This window comes from Pan paniscus, chromosome 4, assembly GCF_029289425.2.
Source record: "Pan paniscus chromosome 4, NHGRI_mPanPan1-v2.0_pri, whole genome shotgun sequence".
NCBI classification, from domain to species: domain Eukaryota; kingdom Metazoa; phylum Chordata; class Mammalia; order Primates; family Hominidae; genus Pan; species Pan paniscus.
Window position 1 is genome coordinate 49,583,746 of NC_073253.2, and position 26,704 is coordinate 49,610,449.

Here is a 26,704-nt window from a genome sequence, read left to right on the forward strand (position 1 = left end):
GACCACTGCACATCTCTAAGACACCCTGACACCAAGGCTCTGTTACTTTCTATTTGTTTTAAACTTGTGGGACAACTATAAAATATTAAAACTAAATAAATAGAGCTTCTGCTAATGAACGCATTATTAGGAATCTTTATACAGAGTACTGGTGCCTTTGTTAACTATTGTCACAGGATCCCTAGGGTGTCACTTCACCAGCCAGAAACCTCTGTAGCTGACGGCATCTTCTGCCTGAGTACTGCTTGTGCCTGCTGGGCTAGTTCAACCCACTTGGCCTGGCAGGCTGTGCTTGGCTCTTACTACTGGCTCAGATCCCACATCTGCCAAGTGCAAGCCAGGTGCAGAATGGCAAGGGGTGTGTGGTTGAGCAAGCGTGAGGTCCAGCCACTGTGCACAGCCAGGCATGCTGGCTGCTGTGGCGGGGCAGGGAGCTCCAGGTGTTGGCTCTGTGTGTGGCTGTGGCTGGATGAGATATACTTCATGCGGCTTCTGCTGTGGGCACCCGAGTCAGGACAAGGTAAATGCAGTGGTGCCTGGAAGCTTGGAGACTCCAGGAACTGCAGAACCCCAAGGAGGGTGTCACAGCCCTGGCTCAGGGATCTCTACATCTGGGCTCCTCAAAGGGCTGCAGCTCTTCTTGTCTTGTCACCCTCAATGTGGCGAGCATGGGGTGGGGGTGTGTTTCAGCCCTTATTGTGTTACAGTTCTTTTAGTCCTGCCACTCAGCAGGTCCTGAGTTCTTGTCCCACATTCAGGAGGAATGGGGTATGCGGACAACTGGAGGGTAAGCAAGGTGGAGAGGAGCTTCACTGAGTGGTAGAACAGTTCTCAGGAGACCCGCAGTGGGTATCTCCTATTCACAGGCAGGTTGTCCCGCTGTCTCTACAGCCCTCAGTGGAGAGGAGACTCACAGGTCATATTGTTAGGTAGGTTGTCCCACTGTCTGCCTGAGTCTGGCTGAGTCCAGGGTTTTAATGGGCTAAAGAGGGGAGGAAGTGCATGCTGACTGGTTCATGGGTGGCCATAGGCAGGCCTGGAAAAAGCACTGTAAGTTCTCACTCTGGTCCACAGAACTGACAGCCCAGCCCCCAGTCTTCAGGTTTGAAGAAGGTGGGACTTTACCAGGGACCTGTCCCCTTTCTGCCCAGGAGCCTGTCTGCCTCCTGCCACCATCAACCTGCCATCCACGGTGCCCACAGTGCCCAAGCTATTCTTGCCAAGCGGTGTATGCAGGTTGCGCTGAGCTGCCCTCAGCTCCCCTCAGCCTTCCTCCCATGCTTCTCAGCACCCAGAGTTTGGAGTGGGCCTAGGCAGCAGGGGGCTAGCATGTCAGGACTGCCCTGAGAGTGTACACACTTGGCTGGGTTGCGACAGTGCCTGGGCTTGGCTTCAACTTTGCTGTGAAATTGGAGTGGGTGCCAGGAGCATGGAGAGGCCAGGCAGCAGGAGTAGGCATTTCTGAGCCTGCAGGGGCAAGGGGGCTTCCCCAGTCCCCAAGAGTACAAGGATGTCTCGGTCCGAAGCCATGGCTGGGTGGCTGCAACTTTGCCTGGGTGGGCAGGGCTCCCACCCCACTAACTTGGAAAGGGGCAGGGCTCCCACCTGTTCCTGGCTCCTGCCAGCTCTGTGGAATGCGCAGCCCTGGCTGTGCCTCCCCGACTGCAGCTGGCTTCATAGTAGCAGCTGTTCCAGATGGGCTGCCGCTTCCATAAATATGACTTTGTCAAATCTGATACTTTTGAGACATATTTTCATTATCTATGTACTAAACAGTGATAGCATGGCAAAGTCAATTTAGTCATGAGTCTTCGGATTTGCTCTTATTGTATAGTCTTCATTTTCTTCATTTGTACATCTGTAGTTTTCAGCAAGGAGATACTTAGCAAAATCCTTATTTAAAATTGATTAATACAGAAATATGTTTCCCCTAATATTTCTGAGACAGGAGGAAGTTACTTTTAAGAAGAGACCTTAGACAAAATTACCAGACTTTTTTTTTTGGCATTAGATTTCCTTACCTCCAAAAAGATGAAATGCTTTTCTGCAGCTTGGTAGGGGCCATTTTGCAGAGTTGGATTTCTGAAAGCTTTGTTTTATTTTCAAATATTCTTTAGTAAAGAAAGTTTTTGTGGCATTGTTCAATTCTAGAATAAAGCAAAAGAAAATAGGATTTTGAAATTAATTTGAGTAAAAGGGCAAGAAAATGACAAGTGAATACTGTAGTATTTTGATACTATTTGATACAATTCACACCTCTTTAAGTCAGTGAAGACAAAAATAGATTCAACATTTTTTTCTTTACTCAAGCAAATACAACTTCCCCAAGTTCACATTTGGTGCAACTTTGACATGCCTACACATAGAACATAAATCTACTGAGTAGCTCCTATGTCAAGTAGTATAGAGTATATAATGATAAATAGGACATCGTCCCTCACCTTAAAACAACTGTAGTCTAAAACAGTGGTCCCCAACCCCTGGGTCACAAATGGGTAGCAGTCCATGGCCTGTTAGGAACTGGGCCACACAGCAGGAGGTGAGCCACGGGCAAATAAGCATTGCTGCCTGAGCTCTGCCTCCTGTCAGATCAGTGGCAGCATTAGATTCTCATAGGAAGTGAACCCTATTGTGAACTGCGCATGCAAGGAATACAGGTTGCACACTCCTTGTAAGAATCTAATTAATGCGCCTGTAATCCCAGCACTTTGGGATGTTGAGGCAGGTGGATCACTTGAGGTCAGGAGTTCAAGACCAGCCTGGCCAACATGGTGGAACCCCATCTCTACTAAAAATACAAAAATTAGCTGGGCATGGTGGCAGGCACCTGTAGTCCCAGCTACTTGGGAGGCTGAGGCAGGAGAATTGCTTGAACCTGGGAAGTGGAGGTTGCAGTGAGCTGAGATGGCACCATTGCACTCCAGCCTGGGCGAAGAAGTGAGACTCTGTCTCAGGAAAAAAAAAAAAGAAAAAACAAAGAAAAAAAACCTAACTAATGCACAATAATCTGAGGTGGAAAAGTTTCATCCTGAAACCATCCTCCGCTTAATTCCTTGGGAAAACTGTCCTCTACAAAACCGGTCCCTGATGCTAAAAAGGTTGAGGACTGGTGGTCTAAAAGAAATAAACAGGTAGACAAAAAAGGAGAATAATGTGTTATGAGTGTAACAACAGAATAGCTAGAGTGTAATCTGGGCTCAGGAGTGATAGTGAAAAGGAAAAACACTTGTAGAACTTTAAACTTCATAATCTATTTCATTCTATATGTGATGGGTTGACCACCTGAGTCTATTGCTATATACTTGAGGTAATTTTAAAAATATGAAAATAACCATTCAGAAGCTTACTAATGAGTTAAAAAGGATATAGTCATTTGAAGTACACACAGACCAACTGGAGAACATATATGATGGTATTCATTTTAAACGGTAGAAACTCTTTATATCTGAACCATAGAAAGCAAACCATGATCTGAGAACAACCTCTTAGGCTGGTGCAGAGCTAGTTACTAACCTGAGAAGTAAACTAGGCTTTCCATCAACCATCCCCTCTTACTTTCATCCCGCAATGATCACCTGTAGCATTTCCTCAGTTTCCATCCTACTTCAACTGCCTTAAGCTTTGGCTCAAGTGATTTGAATTAAATTTTCTCAATTTTTCTTAATCACTGCCTTGGGTTGATTTTTACCTAAGAAATTTAAAGGGAAAACTGATTCACAAAGTTTACAATTAACAACAAAAGGACAAATGTAAAAAATACACTACTCTAGGCAACTGAAGTTATCTATTAAACCTGCAACTCTAACTCCCTTCCCAATTGCACACCCACGAACCAGCATACAAGTTAGAGAAAAGGTATTTTCATGCTCATGATGTATGCTAGAGAGTTGATATGACTACAGTGCATTTAAAAATCCTTCATATGTTTAAAAGTTAATCATTTCAAGTTAGATATTCTCTCAAGGGTTTCAGCAGCAATGCATAGCTGTTTTATTAAAGTCCACTTTTCCCACTGCCCATTTATAGCCCTTTAGTGTAAGATGGTTATGACACTATCACTTGGTTGAAGGGGCTTGTCAGTGTCATTCATATTGATGAAGAAAATGAAAGAAGTTATCAAATAACATATTCATTTACAGTAATACTGGTCTTTTTCTTAGGACTTAAGAACTGATAACTATGATTCAGGGTATTTTCTGAGAAGTTAAAAATCCCCCCCAAAAAAGTGGTATTGTATTAACTCTTGGGAAAATTGACTCACAACTTTCTAAATGTCCTTGGAAATGAGACCCATGTGGTGTGTCATGGCAGATAATACAAACGAAGGTGAACAGTTTGCAACTTAAGAATTCTTATTATTCCTTCCCTTCCCTTCCTTTTCCTCTCCCTCTTCCTCCTCCTTCTGGAAAATTACAATAAAGGAATCAGTTCAGCAAGAGAATATAATAATTATAAATATTATAAAAATGTATCCAAACACTGGAACACCCAGATAAAAGCAAGTATTATTAGATCTAAAGAGAGAGAGAGAGATCTCAATACAATAACAGTTGGAGACTTTAATAACTCATTCTCAGCATTGCACAGATCTAGACAGAAAATTAACAAACATTGGATTTAAGCTGCACCACAGACCCAATGGACTTAGCAGACATTTACAGAACATGTCACCCAACAGCAGTAGATTACACACTCCTTTCATCAGCACATGGACCATTCTCTAGGGTTGGCCATGTGTTAGAACAAAAGAAGTATAACAAAATTTTAAAACTTGAAGTTATGTCAAATAGCTTATTTGGTCACAATGGAATAAAACTGGACATCAAAAAGAGGAACATTAGAAACTATACAAATATGTGGACATTGAACAATATGCTCCTGAATGACAAATGTATGAAGAAAGAAATTTAAATTTAAAAAGTATGTGAAACAAGTGAAAATAGAAATATAATACGCCAAAAGCTACAGGACACAGCAAAAGCAGTATTAAGAGGCAAGTTCATAGCAATATATACATCAAAGCACTAGAAAGATTTCAAATAAATGACCTAATGATGTATGTACCTCAAGAAACCAGAAAAGCAAGAACAAACCAAACCCCAAATTAGAAGGAAAGAAATAATAAAGACCAGAGTAGAAATAAATGAAATTGAGACTAAGAAAATAACAACAAAATTAACAAAACAAAAAGCTGGTTTTTTGGAAAGATAAACCAAATTGACAAACTATTAGCTAGACTAAGAAAAAAAGACCCAAATAAAATCAGAAACAAAAAAGATGTCACAACACATACCAAATACAAAGGACCATTAAAGACTACTATGAACAACAAAATATATACCAGTAAATTTCAAAACCTAGAGGAAATGTATAAATTCCTAGACACATACAACCTACCAAGATTGAACAAAGAGGAAGTAGAAAACCAAATACCAATCACAGGTAATGAGATTGAATTAGTAACAAAAAATCTTCCAACATAGAAAAGTCCAGCTGTGGAGGCCTTCACTGCCCAAATCTACTGAATCTTTGAAGAATTATTACCAATTCTTCTCAAACCATTCCAAAAAATTGAAGCAGAGGGAAGTCTTCCTAACTCATTCTACAAGGCCAACATAACTCTGATACCAAAACCAGACAATAACAAAAAAAAGTTTTCAGGCCAATAGCCCTGATGAAAATAGATGCAAAAATCCTCAATAAAATACTAGCAAACGGAATCCAACAACACATCAAGATGATACACTATGACCAAGCGGGATTTATCCAACAAATGCAAGGATGGTTCGATAAATTCACGGAAATATGGATGAAACAAAGTAAATTTGAATCTGATTTTCATCTTTTCCTAGTGAACTGTTAAAAGGTTACAAACTAGTCTGAGAAGTCCCAATCTCCAGCTGAATATGCAGCCTGATGGCAGAGGCATATAAAATAGACAAAAATAAACAAAAAACAAAATTTCTTTACCTGACACTTTGTCAAAATGGAGTTATAGATTTTACAATATGTGAGTCATTATAGTAAGCAATGTATGCTTAGCAAATATTAATATTTAGGAGTTTCTATTAAGTAAGATTTAGTTAAAATTTGTCCATATTAATAATTCCATTTAGTTTCTGGTAGTACAATATTTGGTACTCATAATTGAGTATAATTTTTTTTTACCAGAATAAAAAGCTGTTGCAATCATTGTAAACCCTGTCCCCTAAGAGAAATCTGTAGCAGGTGGGTCCTTGTATTTCCTTGAGGGATGAAAGATGCACCATATATTTATTCTCTTCAGTTTTACTATTAATGTAGTACATACTCAGATCCTCATTTGGCTCCTTTATGGCTGAGAGGAGAATGTGAAGATAGAAAATTTCCCACCTAACATTTAGCACCTAGTAGTGAATTCTATCATTCTACCCTTAGTCATTCTCTATGTTCCACATTCATTATTATCTCTTCATTAATATTTTAAATATTGTGTTATATTACATCTTTATATGAAAATTAGGTCAACAAATCCTTGCTCCAATTTGACTTTTTTCCTGTTCAAGGAGAAAGACCTTAACCTTAAGAACATTAAGAAGGTTGAGAAAATTTTGAGTTTGGGGGAAAGATGTAGTAATTGTACTTAGATATTTACAGATTTATTCTCTGTGACTCCAAAGGAAATAACAAGAACCAAAGAATAAGGGGTAGTGGAAGGCAGATATGAGGAATAAATAATCAACAGCACTGCTTCAAATGGAACTTCCTTAACACTAGAAATGTCCAAGACTGAACAACTACTAGTTACAGTGTTTTAGAAAGGATCTGAGTGTACAGTAGGGAATTTGAGATGAGGATCTATTCTCATCTATGATTCTAACAGTTTTATGAGTTGGGTAAGTACTGTTTTATAAACTGGAGAATAACAAATGATGGTATATGTGATTTTCAGTAACTTTTTAATTTATAAAGTACCTTTAGAACTATAAGAGGTAGAATAATCAGACAATCATGTTAATGAAAGAGAATTGTTACCTGTTTGGAAAAAGACTCTAGAAATAATTGTCCGACACAATGGGCATGGAGTGCTTGAAGGATTGTCTTTGGCCAGAGTCCGTAAGCAGGGCTCACAGAAGATGTGATGGCAAGGGTAACACATATAAGGGTTGAAATAAACGTCCAGACACACTGCACAGATGTAGCTATCCTTTTCTTCTGCATATTCATTGTCTTCATCTGTACTCATCTCATTATTCAAAGTCTGCAAAACATAAGAAAACTTTTTTTCTTAATTTAGTATGAGATTGGTTTCCTTAAGATAGCCTTTATATTTTGTTAAAATGAACAAAAATATTTGAGAAGCATATAAACTGTGGCATATTCAAAGTGCCAGAAATGCTACCTTTCAAAGTCAAGAAACTAAAAATATACATGAAAACCCAGAAGCCTATTTTTCTTTTTAGTATTGTGACATAGTGCTAAGTGCTAAAATATACCTAAACCTATTAAGTATACCTGTATTTTGGCTTAATCAACACTAGATAGGTGTTAGGTGTACCAGTCCCAGAATTATGTAGATTCTCTATCTACCCCATTCCTACCACAGCAAATAAACTGGTTGTCACAAGGTTATAGAGTTTTAATATGAGCATCCATGCATGATGAAAAGTGAAGGCAGAAGACGTCATACTTCATTCTCATACTGCGTGTGGAACATTCTCTATTCTATATTTTGTGTCTTCCTGGACCTCAAAGAAAGAGCCAAAGCCTAAGGGGTGTCAGGAGGAAAGCAAAGCAAAGAAACTGAGAGTAATTATGGGATTAGCCTTGCTATGGGGAAACATGATGAGCCTCTCTCCCCTCCCAAATGGAATTGTTAGGAAAAAGATACAGCAGGTTCTTGAATAATGTCATTTCATTCAACATTGTCTTGTTATAACGATGATGAGAAAAAAAACCGATTTCCAGCTGGGGCTGCTGTCTGTGTGGAGTTTCTGTCTGTGCGGAGTTTGCATGTTGTCCCCACGTTTGTGGGGGTTTTCTTTGGGTAATCCAGTTTCCTCTCATATCCCAAAGATGTGCATGTTAGGTGCACTGGTGTGTCTAAATGGTCCCAGTTGGGGTGAGTGTTGGTGTGTGTGAGTGTGCCCTGTGGTGGGATGGTGTCCCATCCAGGCCTGGTTCCTGCTTTGTACCCTGAGCTGCCAGGAGAAGCTCCAGTAATTATCTTGTTTTATTCATCTTTTGTAAATGTATGTATGTATAGCTCACATTTATTTCAGTGTTTAATATTAGAAGTGTTTTGGTCTTTAGAAGTTTGGTGATGCTTTTGTGATCAGAAATAGGCTGTAAAAATTGAACTCTTTATTTATATCAATTAGCCTATGGTAAAATTGGTGGTGTTATTTCGCTTGAAGTCACTGATAGTAGATTGGTGCAAAAGTAATTGCGGTCTTTGCTACTAAACTGCAATTACCTTTGCATCCACCTAAAACATCACCAGTAGGTTCTTGGAAATGGTGACTTTAAGCAAAATAAATGAGGATTTACTGTAGTTAGGAAAGAGGCAGCTCAGAGGTTAGTATTAATAGTAGAAGGTTTGTTAGCAGAATTCCTGTAACTCACAACTTCCTCATTTGTGAAATTGCTGTGAGGATTAAATGGGGTAATCCACTTAATACATTTAGTATGGCACCTGGCACATAGTAATTAATTATCAAAAAATGTTAGCCACGGCCATACTTCTCTACCCTCCCCCATCCCTTCTGCTCTTTCTCTACAGGTTCTGTAGTTTTTGCTAAAGCCTTGAGAATGTTTTTCTCAAACCAAGCATTTAAAACAGTGCTTATAATATAAAACATACTATAAGTGTTTACTGTTATTATATTCTATTATTATTATTATTATTTTGACACCGAGTCTTACTCTGTCGTCCAGGCTGGAGTACAGTGGCGTGATCTCTGCACAGAGCCTCTGCTTCCTGGGTTCAAGTGACTGTCCTGCCTCAGCCTCCCAAGTAGTTGGGATTACAGGCATGCGGCATGGTGCCCGACTATTCTTTGTATTTTTAGTAGAGACAGGGTTTCATCATGTTGGCCAGGCTGGTCTTGAACTCCTGGGCTCAAGTGATCCACACGCCTTGGCCCCCAAAGTGCTGGGATTACAGGCTGTGAGCCACCACACCCAGCCTATATCCTATTTGTATTCTTAAGATTAATCTTAAGTGTTAACAAAAATAGTTGAAGTTCAGTATCTGTAATCTCCCCCTTCTGAACAAGACATTATATTCTCAACTCCAAACACAAAGACTGCCTTCTGCCCCTACTTGTCAGGAGCATGTTCCTTAAAACTGTTAATCTATGCATTTTAACTATATTTTATTCTTCTGCTTTTCATTCTTTGGCTTATTTAACAATGCTTTTTCATATTCCTTATTGTCCTCTTTGTTTTTATTTTGTTCTTTATTTCCATAGGTTTTGGGGGAACAGGTGGTTTTGGTTACATGAATAAGTTGTTTAGTGGTGATTTGTGAGATCTTGGTGCACCCATCACCTGAGCAGTATACACTGAACCCAGTTTTATCCCTCACTCCCTTCCCCCTTTCCCCCTGGGTCCCCAAAGTCCATTGTGTCATTCTTATGCTTTGCATCCTCATAGCTTAGCTCCCACTTATGAGTGAGAACATACGATGTTTGGTTTTCCATTCCTGAGTTACTTCACTTAGAATAATGGTCTCTAGTTCCACCCAGGTTGCTGAGAATGCCATTATTTCATTCCTTTTATTGGCTGAATGGTATTCCGTTTTATATATATATATATATATATATATATATATATATATATATATATACACACACACACACACACGTATATATATATTCCGTTATATATATATACATGTGTATATATATATACACACATATACACCAACAGTGTAAAAGCATTCCTATTTCTCCACAGCCCCACCAGCATCTATTGTTTCTTGACTTTTTAATAATCGCCATTCTGACTGGCATGAGATGGTATCTCATTGTAGTTTTGATTTGCATTTCTCTAATGATCAGTGATGTTGAGCTTTTTTTCATATGTTTGTTGGCTGCATAAAATTGTGAGAAGTATCTGTTCATACCCTTTCCCCACTTTTTGATGGGGTTGTTTCTTTCTTTAAATTTAAGTTTCTTATAGATTCTGGATACTAGACCATAGTCAGATGGGTAGATTGCAAAAATTTTCTCCCATTTTGTAGCTTGCCTGTTTACTCTGATTATAGTTTCTTTTGCTATGCAGAAGCTTGTTAGCTTAATTAGATCCTATTTATCAATTTTAGCCTTTGTCGCAATTGCTTTTGGCGTTTTCATAATTAAATCTTTGCCCATGCCTATGTCCTGAATGGTATTGCCTAGGTTTTCTTCTAGGGTTTTTGTGGTTTTGGGTTTTACATTTAAGTCTTTAATCCACCTTGAGTTAATTTTTATATAAGGTGTAAGGAAGGAGTCCAGTTTGTTTTCTGCATATGGCTAGCCAGTTTTCTAAGCACCATTTATTAAACAGGGAATCCTTTCCCCATTGCTTGTTTTTGTCAGGTTTGTCGAAGATCAGATGGTTGTAGATGTGTGGTGTTATTTCTGAGGTCTCTGTTCCATGGGTCTATATGTCTGTTTGGGTACTAGTATCATGCTGTTTTGGTTACTGTAGCCTTGTAGTATAGTTTGAAGTCAAGAAGCATGATGCCTCCAGGCTTCTTCTTTTTGCTTAGGATTGTCTTGGCTATACGGGCTCTTTTTTGGTTCCTTATGAAATTTAAAGTAGTTTTTTCTAATTCTGTGAAAAATGTCCATAGTAGTTTGAGAATAGCATTGAATCTATAAATTACTTTGGGCAGTATGGCCATTTTCATGATACTGATTCTTCCTATCCATGAGGATGAAATGTTTTTCTACTTATTTGTGTCCTCTTATTCCTTGAGCAGTGGTTTGTAGTTCTCCTTGAAGAGGTCCTTTACATCCCTTGTTAGCTGTATTCCTAGGTATTTTATTCTCTTTATAGCAACTGTGAATGGGGGTTCATTCATGATTTGGCTGTTTGTCTATTGTTGGTGTATAGGAATGCTTGTGATTTTTGCACATTGATTTTGTATACTGAGAGTTTGCTGAAGTTGCTTATCAGCTTAAGGAGGTTTTGGGCTGAGACTATGGGGATTTCTAAATATAGAATCATGTCATTTGCAACAGCGACAATTTGATTTCCTCTCTTCCTATCTGCATACCCCCCCCTTTTTTTTTTCCTCTTGCCTGATTGCCCTGGCCAGAACTTCCAATACGATGTTGAATAGGAGTGGTGAGAGGAGGGCATCCTTGTCTTGTGCTGGTTTTCAAATGGAATGCTTCCAGCTTTTGCCCATTCATAATTTTTCTCTTTTTTTTTTTTTTTTTTTTTTTGAGACGGAGTCTCGCTCTTTTCCCCAGGTTAGAGTGCAGTGGCGCGATCTCGGCTCACTGCAAGCTCTGCCTCCTGGGTTCATGCCATTCTCCTGCCTCAGCCTCCCGAGTGGCTGGGACTACAGGTGCCCGCCACCTCGCCCGGCTAATTTTTTGTATTTTTAGTAGAGACAGGGTTTCACTGTATTAGCCAGGATGGTCTCGAACTCCTGATCTCATGATCTGCCTGCCTCAGTCTCCCAAAGTTCTGGGATTACAGGCGTGAGCCATCGCGCCCAGCCTTAATTAGACCATTTATAATATCCCTTTTGTTTTCTGGATCTGTTTTTCCTTGTGTGAGGTTGTTTCTTCTTTTACATTATTGATATTCCTCAAAAGTCTGACAATATTTGCTTTATTTTTATATACAAGGGATTAGGCTTATTAGTATAGTTAGCTGACACAGATTCCCTCACTTGTGTAGGTCTTTTTCTGCAACAGATCACTACTCTGAATAGAGAAATTGACTGCAAATCCTAAATGAACGAAGTATGTCAATAAACATGTGCCTTTTGTGTATATAGTGGGAAGCAAGCATACAGGCTGAGGATTCTCACAATTGCTAAAATATAGAATGTTTTCCTAGGGAGTGAAGGACTTACTTCACTCATGAGAACTGCCTTTCCATGCCCACCATCAATCTATTTCCAGACTCTGCTTCTCCCTCCAGCTCCAAGAACCAGGCATGTCCTTGAATTTAGGAAGGAGTTCCCATGGTGTTGTCAGAGTGTAAACGTCAAAGCTAGCTATTCTTTACATGGGAAGTGGAAGGGCAGGATCAAGACTAGGCCAACTATTTAGCAGGTTATCTAGTAACAATTATAATGTTCACACCTGTGGCTCTAAACCTTTACTGCCTATCAAAATCAGCTGGAGAGCTTGTTAAATTAATGCTGGGCCCATCCCTAGAGTTTCTGCTTCAGTAGATCTGGGATGGGGCCTGAGAATTTGCATTTTTAATAGGTTCCCAGGTAATGCTGATGCTGTTGGTTCACACTTTGAAAACTGATTCATATCATGACCTATAATTCCTGCTACCTGGCTGATTTTTTTAAACAATGTTCAGATCATTTTAATGAATACAAAGTTCCCCCAAAGTCCCACTGTTCTAGATCTTATGGCACCTGCCAAATCTTGTAAAAGTAAAGATTCAACTGTACAAAATATTTGTTTTGTTTTGACTGCTGCTAGTTTGTTTTCATAATAAAAGGCCGCAGGCATCCCTATAACTTGTATGCCACTCCTCACTCACCTATTAAAAGGAAACACTTCTTCCTCAGCTGGATAATACTCTCAGGAGCTTAAATCATATATTCTGCATTGCTCACAGGGTACATGATGTACTTATGACCTCAGCCAGCCCACCCAATGGGAGCAGGAAAGGTCTAGACTTTGAAAAACATTTGTATTTTAAATTTTTTAAAAAGTGCATTTCTAAATAATTTCAAGTTTATAGAAAAGGCACAAAGAATAGTATAAATAACTCTACCTTAGACTTAGGTTCATCAATTGTTAACATTTGCCTTTATCATATTTTCTTTCTCATTCATATTATTTCATATAATCACACTGCATATCACAATAATCAAAATCAGCAAATTAAACATTAACACAATAGTATAATGTATAGTACATCAAATTTTACCAATTTTCCCAGTGGTGTCTTTTATAGAAATTATTTTTTAAATGAAATAAAGAATAATCTTTATTGTCAAAAATGTGGTTAGGATCCTTCACAAAAATGTGAAGGATGCTTGCTTCACAAGCATGTGGCCGAGGACTCAACCTCAAGGTAACCTTTTTATAGATACAAAGTTTTTTTTTTTTTTTTTTCAAACAACAGTTTTAGGTTCACAGAAAAATTGTGCAGAAAGTACAGAGAATTTCCATATACTTTCTCTACACACGCACATGCACACACACACAGTTTTGCCTATTATTAACATCTTGCATTAGTGTGGTACATTTGTTACAAATGATGAACAAACTTTAATACATTATTGACAACTGAAGTCCACAGTTTACATTAGGGCTTACTCTTTTTTTGCACAATTCTATGAGTTTTGTCAAATGCGTAATGTCATGCATCCTAATTGATTTTTGATCTTGAAATTATTCCAGGTCTCTGATGAGAACTCTCAATTCTATATCAGTTTGTTTTTTCTTGGGCATTTAAAAAATCAATTTGCTTCATTTTCTAAATAAATGCAAATCCAATTGTTTTTTACTGCCTAGAAATTCCTGAGTCTGTTCAACTGATGGTATATTGCTGTGTTCCAGTAGTATGATACATTTATTATTTTAAAAATATACCCTTTTCTATAATCCCACTTTTAACTATCAGCTGAAAAGAAACAGAGTAAGTATCACTTTGCTTTCACTAAAATTTGTCTAAAAAAGTATGTATAAAGTAAATGAAAATTTTCACCTAGTCTTATTTTATATATGTATGTATGTGTGTATATAATAGTTCCCCCTTATTTGTGGTTTCACTTTCTGTAGTTTCATTCGCCATTTACCTGAAAATATTAAATGGAAAACTCCAGAAATAAGCAATTCATAAGTTTTAAATTGTGTGCCATTCTAGGTAGCATGATGAAATATTCTGCCATCCTACACAGGATGTGAATCATTTCTTTGTTCAGTATATCCGCTTTGTATATACTACCACCTGTTAGTTATTTCATACATGTCTCAGTTATCAGATTGGCGGGTATGGTATAATAAAATATTTTAAGAGAGAAGAGGGAGAACACATTCACATAACTTTTATTACAGAATATAGTTAATTGTTCTATTTTTTATTGTTAATCTCTTACTGTGACTAATTTTTAAGTTAAACTTTATCACAGGTTGTATATATAGAAAAAAACATATAGTACACATACAGTACACATAACACAGACGGTGCCCATTTTAAAATGGTTCAACTTAGGATGGTGTGAAAATTATATGCATTCAGTAGAAACCATACTTTGAGCACCCATTGATCCATTCTGTTTTTTACTTTCAGTGCAGTGTTTAATAAATTACATGAGATAGTCAATACTTTATTATAAAACAGGCTTTGTGTTAGAAGATTTTGCCCAACTGTGGGCAAATGTACTAATGGAAATGTTCTAAGCACATTTAAGGTAGGCTAGGCTAAGCAACACTTTTTTGGTAAGTTAGGTGTATTAAATGCATTTTTAACTTATATTTTCAATTTAAAATGGGTTTATCAGGACAAAAACCCATAGAAAATTGAGGAGCATATGTGTGTAAACATATATATATATATATATATATATATATATAGGGTTTGGTACTACCTGCTGCTTCAGGCATCCACTGGGGGGTCTTGGACCATATCCTCTGTGGATAAGGCAGGACTACTGTGTGTGTGTGTGTGTATACATATATATATGTGTGTGTGTGTATCTAAATATGTATATATATGTGTATATATGTATATTTATATATTATATATATGAATATATATAATATATAAATATACATATATATATACCTCACTTGATCATGCTTGGCTTTATTGCGTTTTGCAGATATTGCTTTAAAAATAACAAATTATAGGTTTGTAGCAACCCTGTGACAAGTCTGTTGGCATCACTTCTCCTAATAGCATGTGCTCATTTAATATCTATCAGTATTTTTTTAGCAATAAAGTAGTTTTAAACTAAGACATACATTTTTTACACATAATACTATTGCACACTTAATAGACTACAGAACAGTATAAACATAACTTTTTATATGCACTGGGAAACAAAAAAACCCATGCAACTCATTTTATTGTGATATTTGCTTTACTCTGATGGTCTGGAACCAAACCAATAGCTCTGAGGTATGCCTGTATATGTGTGTGTACACACACACACACACACATGCACACACATATATATAGTTGACATGGGTTTGAACTGGGTGGGTCCACTTATATGTGGATTTTTTTCAATAAATATAGTTGGCCCTCCATGTCTGCAGGTTCTGCATCTGCCATCAAACATGAATCTAAAATGCAGTATTTGTGAGAAGTAAAACCTGTGGATATGAAGGGCTGACTTTTCATATATCTGGGTCCCAACAGGGCCTACTGCAGGAATTGAGTATGTGTGGATTTTAGTATTTGCCAGGGGGTGTGAAGGGTCGCTGGACGCATCCCCCTTGGACATTGAGGGACATATCTGTATTTCAGTGCAAAATTAATAAACTTAACAATATTCTCTTGGATTACAGAAATATACCACAGAAGTAAAGGATAAGCATTCAAATTGCCTTCTCCATCAACACAATTATATTTCATATATTCAAGACTCTTAAAGATTATATTAGGTTAAGTACTAAATGTGTTTGATTTATATATTTTTATTTCTAGTTTAATGGTTAAAAATAAGTGACCTAAGCTATAGCATATCCAAAGTCTTGTATCTGTTGCAATCTGAAGAATGCAGGGACAATTTCACAAAAATGTCACTACCTTAAACCCTAAATATCAGAGTGCATTACAACACCATAGTAAGTTCTCAACAAATTATGCATGGATGAATAAATATTCACTCAGACCACACATTGTCCTCTGCAATTAAGCCTCTTCTGCAGTACAAACATTTCCAGAAAGGGACATCTCACTTTCTGCAGTATCTTGGTGTGAGTTTATTAAATCATATTCCTCTTTAGCAAAATAAAATGATAGGGTATTTGTAGGAGATAAATATTTAATGGGTCCTTTAGGATAACAATTCTTAAGTGTGATTCACAGATTCCTGAGAGCAAAAAGACCCTTTCAGAGGATTAATGAGGGCAAAAGTATTCTCATAATAATACTAAAAGCTGGGGACAGTGACATGTGCCTGTGATCTCAGCTATTCTGGAGGCTGAGGCTATAAGTTCAGAAATTTGATTCCAGCCTAGGCAACATAGCAAGACCCTGTTTCTAACAAAAAACAAAATAAAAACAACAAAATAATATACTGAGATGTTATTTGCCCTTTTCACTGTGTTGGCAATTGTACTGATGGTGTAGAAGTAATAGTGGGTTAAATTGCTAGTGCCTTAGTGTGAATCAAGGCAGCGGGCCAGACTTTACTGAGTCATTATACTCACTTATGGGAAAAAAAGAAAAGCTCATTGCTATTAAGAATATCCTTAATCAATCTGGAAAAATATTAATTTTTATTTTTATTGTTTTTGCCCTTTTAATAATGCATGTGACAGAAATGGGAAGTATCCATAAAGCATTTCAGCTGTATACCAAAGCATAATGGTTATTTTGAGTAAAAAAAAATTTTTTTTTTTTTTGAGACAGTTACGCTCTTGTTGCCCAGACTGGAGTGCAATGGCACGATCTTGGCTCACTGCAACCTCTGCCTCCCAGGTTCAAGCAACCTCAGCCTCCTAAATAGCTGGGATTACAGGCATGCACCACTATGCCTGGCTAATTTTGTATTTTTAGTAGAGAAGGGGTTTCACCATGTTGGTCATGCTGGTCTCAAACTCCTGACCTCAGGTGATCCACCCACCCCAGCCTCTCAAAGTGCTGAGATTACAGGCGTGAGCCACCATGCCTGGCCGAGTAAAAGCATCTTTGTTATTATTTGAATTGTGAGCTTCATTAGCTTCTTTTTTCATAGAACATCATTTTTACTTAAGTGTCAGACAAGCTGATTATTCAGATTTGGTTATTTGGTAGACATTTTCACAAAAAAGAACAAAGTAAATCTGTCACTCCAAGGGAAACAACTGACGGTATTTGCTGCCAATCAAAATGATAAAATTTGAACTTTCAAGCAAAAGTCAGAAGTTTGTAAAATTTGTTTTTGCTTACAGATTCCCAATACTTAATGACTTTTGTTAAGTGACTGGTGATGATATTAACAAATACTTTTTGACACTGCATAATAAAATATGTCAACATTTAGAAGAGTTAGATAATTCAGTAAACGAATATCTTCCAAATGTCTAATGCATGATGTTACAAAAATCACGCATGGGTAAATGAACCACTCAAAGTGCAAAGACAGACCCATGGATTTTAATGTAATGGAGTATTTAAAGTTAGTATCAGGTGTCAAGACTACATTGCAACTAGCCTTTAAAATCTAGTGCTTGTCAAGTTTTGCTGTAATTATCAAAGACAAATATCCACAATTATTCTGAAAAGCTATTATACTACTATCCCCTTTTTCTGACTGCATGTCTAGCTAGATTTTCTTCACATAATTCAACTAAAACAAGTGGCAATAGACTGCATGCAGAAGCAGATATGAGAATACATGTGTCTTCTATTGAGCCAAATTTTAAAGAGATTTGTAAAAATGTAAAACAATGGCATTCTTCTCGAGTAGTTATACAACATGCAATAGTTTATTATCTTTATATGAATGCATAAATATCTTAAATTTTTTAGTTTTAATTTTTAATATGGTAAATATTTATAATCCATGTCGACAAAAGTTCGTTGGGCTCTCAAAAAATTTTAAGATTGTAAAGGAATCTTAAGACCAAAAGGTGTAATAAGAACTGACACATCAGGAAACAGAAAGCAAAGATTTGAGCACTAGACATCTATTAGGTACCATATTAGAGTTTATAAGTACTTAATTGGCAATATTGTCAATATCAATGATAATAGTAAATAAGATTATTTAGGGTAAAAATTCAACTTAGGATCTAAATAATGATAAATTCTATCTATCTGAGACCCAAATAAATAAAAGCTCAAAGAAGAAGAAGTAGTAAAAAAAATGTTGGCATGCAGAGGAGAAAAAATATTTAGTACAGGTTGAGCATCCCTAATCCAAAAATCCAAAATCTGAAACTTTTTGAGTGCTAAGACACCACAAGTGGAAAATTTCACACCTGACACCTTTGCTTACTAATGGTTCAATGTACAAAAACTTTGTTAAACAGAGTAAACAGACAACCTATAGAATGGGGCAAAGTATTTTCAAACTATGCATCCAGCAAAGGTTTAATACGCAGACTCTATAAGGAACTTAAGTCAACAAGCAAAAAACAACCCCATTAAAAAGTTAGCGAAGGACATGAACAAACACTTTTCCAAAGAAGACATACACATGGCCAAAAAGCATTTGAAAAAATGCTCGACATCACTAATCATTAGATAAATGCAAATCAAAGCCACAACAAGATACCATTTCACACCAGTCAGAATGGCTATTATTAAAAAGTTAAAAAATCATAGATGCTAGTGAGGTAGCACAGAAAAGGGAACACTTACACACTGTTGGTGGGAATGTAAACAAGTTCAGCTACTGTGGAAAGCAGTTTGGTGACTTCTCAAAGAACTCAAAGCTGAATTACCACTCAACCCAGTAATCCCATTATTGGGTATATACCCAAAGGAATATAAATTGTTCTACCATGAAGACACATGCACATGTTATGTTCATCGCAGCACTATTCACAATAGCAAAGACATGGAATGAACCCAAATGCCCATCAATAGTAGACTGGATAAAGGAAATGTACACATACACCATGGAATACTATGCAGCTATAAAAAGAATGAGATCATGTCCTTTTCAGCAACGTGGATGGAGCTGGAAGCCATTATTCTAAGCAAACTAACACAGAACAGAAAATGAGATACCACATGTTCTCATTTAAAAATGGGAGCTAAGCATTGAGTACATATGGACACAAAGAAGGGAACAACAGACACAGGAGCCTATTTATGGGTAAAGGGAGAGAGGAAGGTGAGGATCAAAAAACTACCTATTGGGTGCCATGCTCATTATCTGGGTGATTAATCTATACAACAAAACCTCATGACACACAGTTTACCTATTTAACAAACCTGCACATGTATCCCTGAACCTAAAAGTTAAAAAAATGTTAAAAATAAAATTACCTTCAGGCTATATGTATAATATGTATATGAATCATAAATTTGATGTTTAGACTTGGGTCCTATCTCCAAGATATCTTACTATGTACATACAAATATTCAAAATTCTGAAAATACCCAAAGTCTGAAAAACTTCTGATCTCAAGCATTTTAGATAAGGGATACTCAACCTGAATTTACTTCAAAAAGCCACACCCAGATATAGTACCATTTTATAGATCAATCAGCTTTTATTTACAGCGCATTAGATGATAAATAACTTCATTTAAAATGAGAAGAGCTACTAGAAGACCCCAGATGTAAGTTTTCACTGAACACGGCACCAGCTTTTGAGGTTCCTGTGTTTTCTTTGCAATCTGAGCCAGACCTACACACATGCAACCACGTCTAAGGGACCTGCAGTTGGTATTGTGATTTTGGTGCCACCTACTCCTGTTCCTGTGTGGGTGTTTTCCAGCACAGAAAAGTAGAGATAATTACCAACAATCAGTGAAACGGAACCACTCCAAGCTATGTTGCCTTACTGATGCTGAACGATTAACAACACTGCAAAGTAACATGTTACAATGAACCCCACCAACACAGTTTTTGATGCTAAATGTCTGATTGAACAGAGATGCTCCCCTCCACTTCCCTGTGGTTTGATGCTTTCTCTTATTTTCATTGCTACTTCCTAATTCAGGTTCTTATCTTTATATATGCTTAACAAATATTTGAATGTGTACTACGTACCAGGTACTGTCGCAGGCTCTGACAATACAGCATAGAACTTTTAGGCTAATGGAGGAGAATAAGAGGGTGCTAAGAAACCATGAAACGGAGGAACTCTAATTAGTCTCCAGTCCAGAAAGGCATCTGTGAGGATGTGCTATTTAAGTTGAGATCTTGTTAGAAATCTTTTTGTTACAAGTGGCCAAAAATGGAACTCAATGTGGCTCAACAATTAAAATGGAATTTGTTGGTATAAGACACTGAAAAAATCCAGAAGTATATCTAGTTTCAGGTAAGAACTTACTCCGTAGCCTAAAGGACATCTCTAAGAACCTGAATTTTCTTGTTCTGCTATCTGTGATGACAATTTTCTCCTAATGCCTAGCAGCTTCATTCTCTCTCCCTTGCACCCTCAAATGGCTCTGGCAGCTGCAACTCTCGCATACTTGTACCATCATACTATCCAAAGACATAAAGAGGGTCTTTTCCAGTGGCTCTTGCATAATATCGGATATCCATTCTCTTTCATTGGCCTGAAGAGGGTTTGTTTACCTATCCTTAGGAAAAACCCTATCCTCAGGGAGACAACTGACACTAAATCATTTAATCTAATCAGAGCACATGGTTATGGCTATAAATGGGGGAAAGGTGAATTTTCTAATGGAGAATCAGGAGATTATTGGTAGAAGATGGTAGGAATCGATACTGAAGATGTTTCCCAAAAATGTCCACTAAACCAGACCATGTCAGATCTGAATGGTATGTACAAATTAACCAGGAAAAGAAGAGAAAGAACATTTTGGGCAAAAGGAACAGTTTATGAAAAAATCTTCAAAAACAGTAAGGACTTTGGAGCCACTGAGAAACAGGAAGGTAGTTTGGTTACAAAAAGATAAAACAGGAAAGAGGAGAGAACTTGCAGACTCCTTTCAGAATTTTGGACCCACACTCTAGTTCATGTACATGTACATCTCCATCTATTTTTTTTCCTACCTGGAGGCAGGAAACCATAGGTCTTTGTGTCTCAAGGATTGGGTACTATACTTTAGTACATGCCATATTGGACACAAAGCAAGTACTTAGTGACTTAAATTCCAATGTGTGATGCAGATCTATGCTTTTACAGTTTGGTTAGTATTTAGTTTGAACTATATCAACCATAACTTACTTCCTCTATCCCAAAGAGCCAGGCTAACAGCTAGCATATTTCAGATCAAAGTAACTGTAATTTATTTTCTTTTGTTTGGTAGAGATGGGGTGTCACTTTATTGCCCAGCCTGGTATTGAATTCCTGGCATTAAGTGGTCCTCCCTCCTAGGCCTCCTAAAGAGTTTGGATTATAGTAAGCCACTGTGCCCCACCCAAATAATCTGTAATTTCTACCATGAAATTCTTCTTGGTATTTTTAAGTCTGAAAGTGATAAAAAGTGTATTACTATCCATTTACTTATAGTTGTTCACTAAGCACATTATTCTTCCCAGGTCCTTAGCTAGATTATATATCCAGAGTTCCTGTGAATTAGGTGTGGCAGAAGAAATGAATTACTGATGTGACTGAGTTTTAACCAAAGGAATGTAAGCAGAAGTGAGATGCGCCACTTCCAGGGTTAGCCCATATACAATAAATCCTTTCATTAGTGGTCCTCCACACTCTTTCCCCTTCCAGATTGAGGCAGATGAGTGGCAGTAGAAGTCACATACTGAAATATGATAGAGCTAGAAGATGGAGGGAACCTGGATCTCTGGATTGCCATTTACAAAAGAACTATGTGCTAATTAGGACTTCACTTGAGTGAGAAATAAAAATTTATCACAAAAACAACTGAGATCTGGTATTTATCAGTTATAGCAGCTAATGTTATCAAGTACTACAAAAACTGTTATATCAGTAACAGGGTTTCTTTTTTTATTGCAAAAGTATTTTGCAGTCATAACAAAAACCTAGAATATGAGGCACTGGTTTAGCAGTGAGGAGACTGATACTCAGAGGCTAAAAGATTGAGACATATATTAAGCAATGACAAAACATTTGGTAAAATGTCATCTACAATAACATGGTAGGCAGACTATGTGTGCCCCTGTAGCCTAGATCTCTAGGGGAAGTGGCTGAAATGAAAGTAATTGTGAACATTTACTTTTAATAGTTTAAACCATATGACAAATTATATTAATTTCTGAATGTGGATCCAGCCTTGCATCCCTGGACTAAATCCTATGTGGTTGTGGTATATAAATAATTCTTTTTATACTTGTTGAATTTGGTTTGCTAATACTTTGTTGAGGATTTTTACATCTATCTTCATGAATGATACCGACTAGTGGTTTTCTTGTAAGTTTTTTAATATGAGGGTAATGCTGGTCTCATATAATGAGTTTGAAAATATTCCCATCATAGATACCCATCTGAGAAAGGGCACTACAACAAATCTGGCAGGATCTTATTAAGTGTAAATTATAAGAAACTCTCATGTAGTCAAAGTTTTATGAATTCTCTAGGCCTTTGTTCCTTTGACTGTTAAACGACATTTTCGCCAAAAGATGAATGGAAAAATTAATATAAATATAAAAGCCAGTCAACTTGATACTGCTAAGAGTTGGTAAAGAATAAACTGAATGATTTTTTAAAATATAAAGGTTTGAGTGGTTGCTGAATTTATTTATATATATTACTAAAATAGAAGCAACTAAATCCCCATTTTGTTTATAAAGAACCTATAAACAGGTATAAATCAGATAGATTATAACATTAAACAAATCACTTCAATATATTAAAGAAAATATTAAAAAGTTCAAGAGATCTCCAAGTATTAATTATTAATAATTAAAACAAACACACTACAATATTAGAACCACATTTGGTGAAAAGGTCCAATATTAGTATTTTCTACCAAAATATTAAAAAAACAAAAAAATTTACATTATGGAGGCTAAAACAGTCTGACAAACTATTTTCCATATAGGAAGAAACGGGAAAGAAAATATTGTTTTGGCTTCTTCATATATATAAAACAAATCTAAATCAATTCTATGGTTGATGGGATCACGGCTTTCATTATGTACTCTGAGTGAATATGTTTTCTGCTGAATTCAAGAAATACTTTCTTACCAATTACATACAATCATATAAATTATGCTAATATAGTAGGTGGAAAATTATTTTCCTATTTTGAAAACTGCTGGCTAAGCCAGAGTCCGTAACATTGAAGGTATATAACTGCTCTTTTAACTTTCAGGTAGTCAAAGTTTCATGAATTCTTTAGGCCTTTTACATTCCTTGCCTTTGTTCCTATGACTGTTAAATGACATTTTCACCAAAATATGGAAATACATCTATTAATGTTGGAGGAAATACATTAATAGACTTTTTGATTACGTGGAGACTGGCATCTGGATTAGGCTGGAAGGAGGGTTAAGGACAGCAAGGATGAGACAAGAAGAGGGCAAATTATTCTGCTTTATAAAACAATGGATAAGAGAGAGTTACCGAAGGAGGAGGAGAGCAGAAACACAAGCTAGAACAGGACTAGGAGAAGAATGCATTTGCCTATGGGGGAGTCAGCTGAAGAACTTTTAGAAAAAGTGAAGTTTAATATTCAATTCTAAGATGTTTCTAGTTCTGCAGATTAAGTACTCATCTTAGTCGTTATCTCTAAGACTTTAGTAAAAGGTTGTTGCATATTCCAATTTTAAGTTACTGGTAACTGAAGAATACAGAAAAATCCCCCTTTATATTTTTACTCTGAGCAAGGTGGGAGTAAAATAGGAAACCAGTCTTGGGTGGCAAAGTGCCATATTCTGGAATAAGAGATGACAGGAAACACTACCAACTCCCACCAAAACTTACTCCTCAGAAACACTGAACCATTGTTCCTTGGAAAAACATAGAATTGGGTTCCTCCAAGCCCCTGGCCACACTTTTGTGAAATAATCAATATATAACTTTGTTTAATGTTTGTTGCTGTTTAAAGACACCTCATTTAAATGCAAAAACTGTGACCTGACACTAAACAGACTACAAAATGACACTTGTCTATAGTAATAGAACTGAAACAAGAAGCCAGACTGTTGCCTTGTTTGACCTCAGCTGGGAATATGCACATAAGATTACAGTTTTTTGCTGTTCTGTGCATGTCAACGAATGATTACAAAAGCACTGTGAGTACTGATTTTGGAGTTACAAATAAATTTTAGTGAGTATGCAAATTCACAAATGTGGAACTCACAAATAATGAGGATTGACTGAATCAGTTATTCAAAGCTCTCCATAAACTAGACTCTCTTCACCTTTCATTCTTCCTATGCATAACTGCACTGCAATCAGAATAGCCTTGGCTTTCTTCTTAGAATAGCTGAAATTTGTATCTTGATTCATACTATTAAGCTCTTCTAAAATTCATACTATTAAGCTTTCTAATCATTTCCCACAAATTTAAAAATTTCTTCCAAAGTCCAATTAAAGATTCATTTCTGAGAAGACTACCTGCTTCAGCCATACTGCTTCCTGCAATTTAGCAGATTACAGATGGTCCCCAACTTATAATGGTTTGACTTGAAATTTTTTGACTTCTCACTGGTGCAAAAGTGATACATGTTCTGCAGAAACCATACTTCAAGTCCCCATGCAACCATTCCGTTTTTCACATTCTGTGCAGTATTCAATACATTACGTGAAATTGTCAACACTTTATTATAAAATAGGCTTTATGTTAGATGATTTTGCTAATGGACGCGTTCTGAGCACGTTTAAGGTAGACTAGGCTAAGCTATGTTGTTTGATAGGTAAGGTGTATTAAATACATTTTTGACTTACGATATTTTTAAGTTATGAGTTTATCAGAATGTAACCCCACTGTAAGTTGAGGAACATCTATATTTTGAGGGCTATATGTATATCACTCAGATTTATACTAAACAACACACTTACTCATACTTAGCTTTTTAAGTCTTCTCTGGATGCCTTAAAATATTCTGTTTTCCCAGTTAGAGAATAAGGATTTCAACCATGTCTTTTAATTAATCTTCATTTTGTCTTTCTCTATTATACATTTGGAATCAAAGAATAGATGTCTAAATATTAACACTAATTTTTAAATGCAGTTTAACCAAGTCTTAAGTGTCAGAAATAGCAAATAGGTTTCATGTCCTAAGCCAACCTAATTAAATCAATACTGATATTATTAAATGAATAATGACTACCCAATATATTTAGAGTATTGTGTTGAGATTTCCTGAGGGCTTGTCTTATACTAGATGGGAAAGAGCCATAATTGGTTATTAATGCCTGCAAAGGGTACAGAAAGTGAAATGACAGAAAGCATGAAGGGATTTGCTATCCTTTGGCTCACAGTTAAGCTTTTTACAATAATTTGGGGGGATATTTTGGATTACATTAACCATTTTATGGTCACATCTTTTTTTTATTTTTATTTTTTTATTTTTATTTTATTATTATTATACTTCTTTAAGTTTTAGGGTACATGTGCACAACATGCAGGTTTGTTACATATGTATACATGTGCCATGCTGGTGCGCTGCACCCATTAACTCGTCATTTAGCATTAGGTATATCTCCTAATGCTATCCCTCCCTCCTCCCCCCACCCCACAACAGTCCTCAGTGTGTGATGTTCCCCTTCCTGTGTCCATGTGTTCTCATTGTTCAATTCCCACCTATGAGTGAGAATATGTGGTGTTTGGTTTTTTGTCCTTGTGATAGTTTGCTGAGAATGATGGTTTCCAGCTTCATCCATGTCCCTACAAAGGACATGAACTCATCACTTTTTATGGCTGCATAGCATTCCATGGTGTGTATGTGCCATGTTTTCTTACTCCAGTCTATCATTGTTGGACATTTGGGCTGGTTCCAAGTCTTTGCTATTGTATGGTCACATCTTTTTAGAGGAAACTAAAAAGTACATATTTCCTTTTTATATATAGGTCATATAATCTTTCTGGTTTTAGTTTAAATTTACCTCCCTTTTCAAAATGTCCTACCTGCTATGCTGGCTAGCCTATGTATTTTATCCTTTCATTCAAAAACAGACACCTAAATTAATGTTGTTTTTGTTAAAGCTTCCACAGTTTTTTACATATATTATTTATGATTGGAACCTGCCTTCCCACTGTGATATCATCAACGGTATAATACATACTCTTTCAAACAGTTGTTTTTGATTCTCAGATTGAATTATAAACATATTATTATTTTGTGAATAAACAATCTCACAGAAAACAATTCTTATGCAATTGGGTTTCAAGAAATCTACCTTTTTATTTAGCTTAGCTCTTTTTTTTTTTTTTCTGGAAGAATATATTTAATCTAGCAAATATTGACACATAAGTAAACCAAGCACAAGTCATTTGCAGGATAAATGTTTGTATATATTCCTCCTTATATTAACTTAGGTTAATTTTCTTTTATTTATTTATTTATTTATTTATTTTTTTATTGATCATTCTTGGGTGTTTCTCACAGAGGGGGATTTGGCAGAGTCATAGGACAATAGTGGAGGGAAGGTCAGCAGATAAACAAGTGAACAAAGGTCTCTGGTTTTCCTAGGCAGAGGACCCTGCGGCCTTCCACAGCTTTTGTGTCCCTGGGTACTTGAGATTAGGGAGTGGTGATGACTCTTAATGAGCATGCTGCCTTCAAGCATCTGTTTAACAAA

The 26,704-nt window shown here is 36.6% G+C and overlaps 1 protein-coding gene across 4 annotated transcripts in view; it reads right to left on the reverse strand.

The window, feature by feature from the left end:
* Positions 1–26,704, reverse strand: part of RNF180 (ring finger protein 180) — a 217,903-nt gene that overhangs the window by 44,771 nt on the left and 146,428 nt on the right. For 2 of the 4 annotated variants that reach the window (XM_008952767.5, XM_055112349.2), the window contains 2 exons: positions 7,015–7,240; positions 2,022–2,147 (listed from right to left, as the gene is read on the reverse strand). In XM_008952767.5, coding sequence (XP_008951015.2) covers positions 2,022–2,147; positions 7,015–7,240 — 352 coding nt within the window. Of the gene's footprint in view, positions 1–2,021; positions 2,148–7,014; positions 7,259–26,704 lie in introns of all 4 variants that reach the window. The other 2 variants (XM_034960038.3, XM_034960036.3) reach the window with 1 other exon arrangement.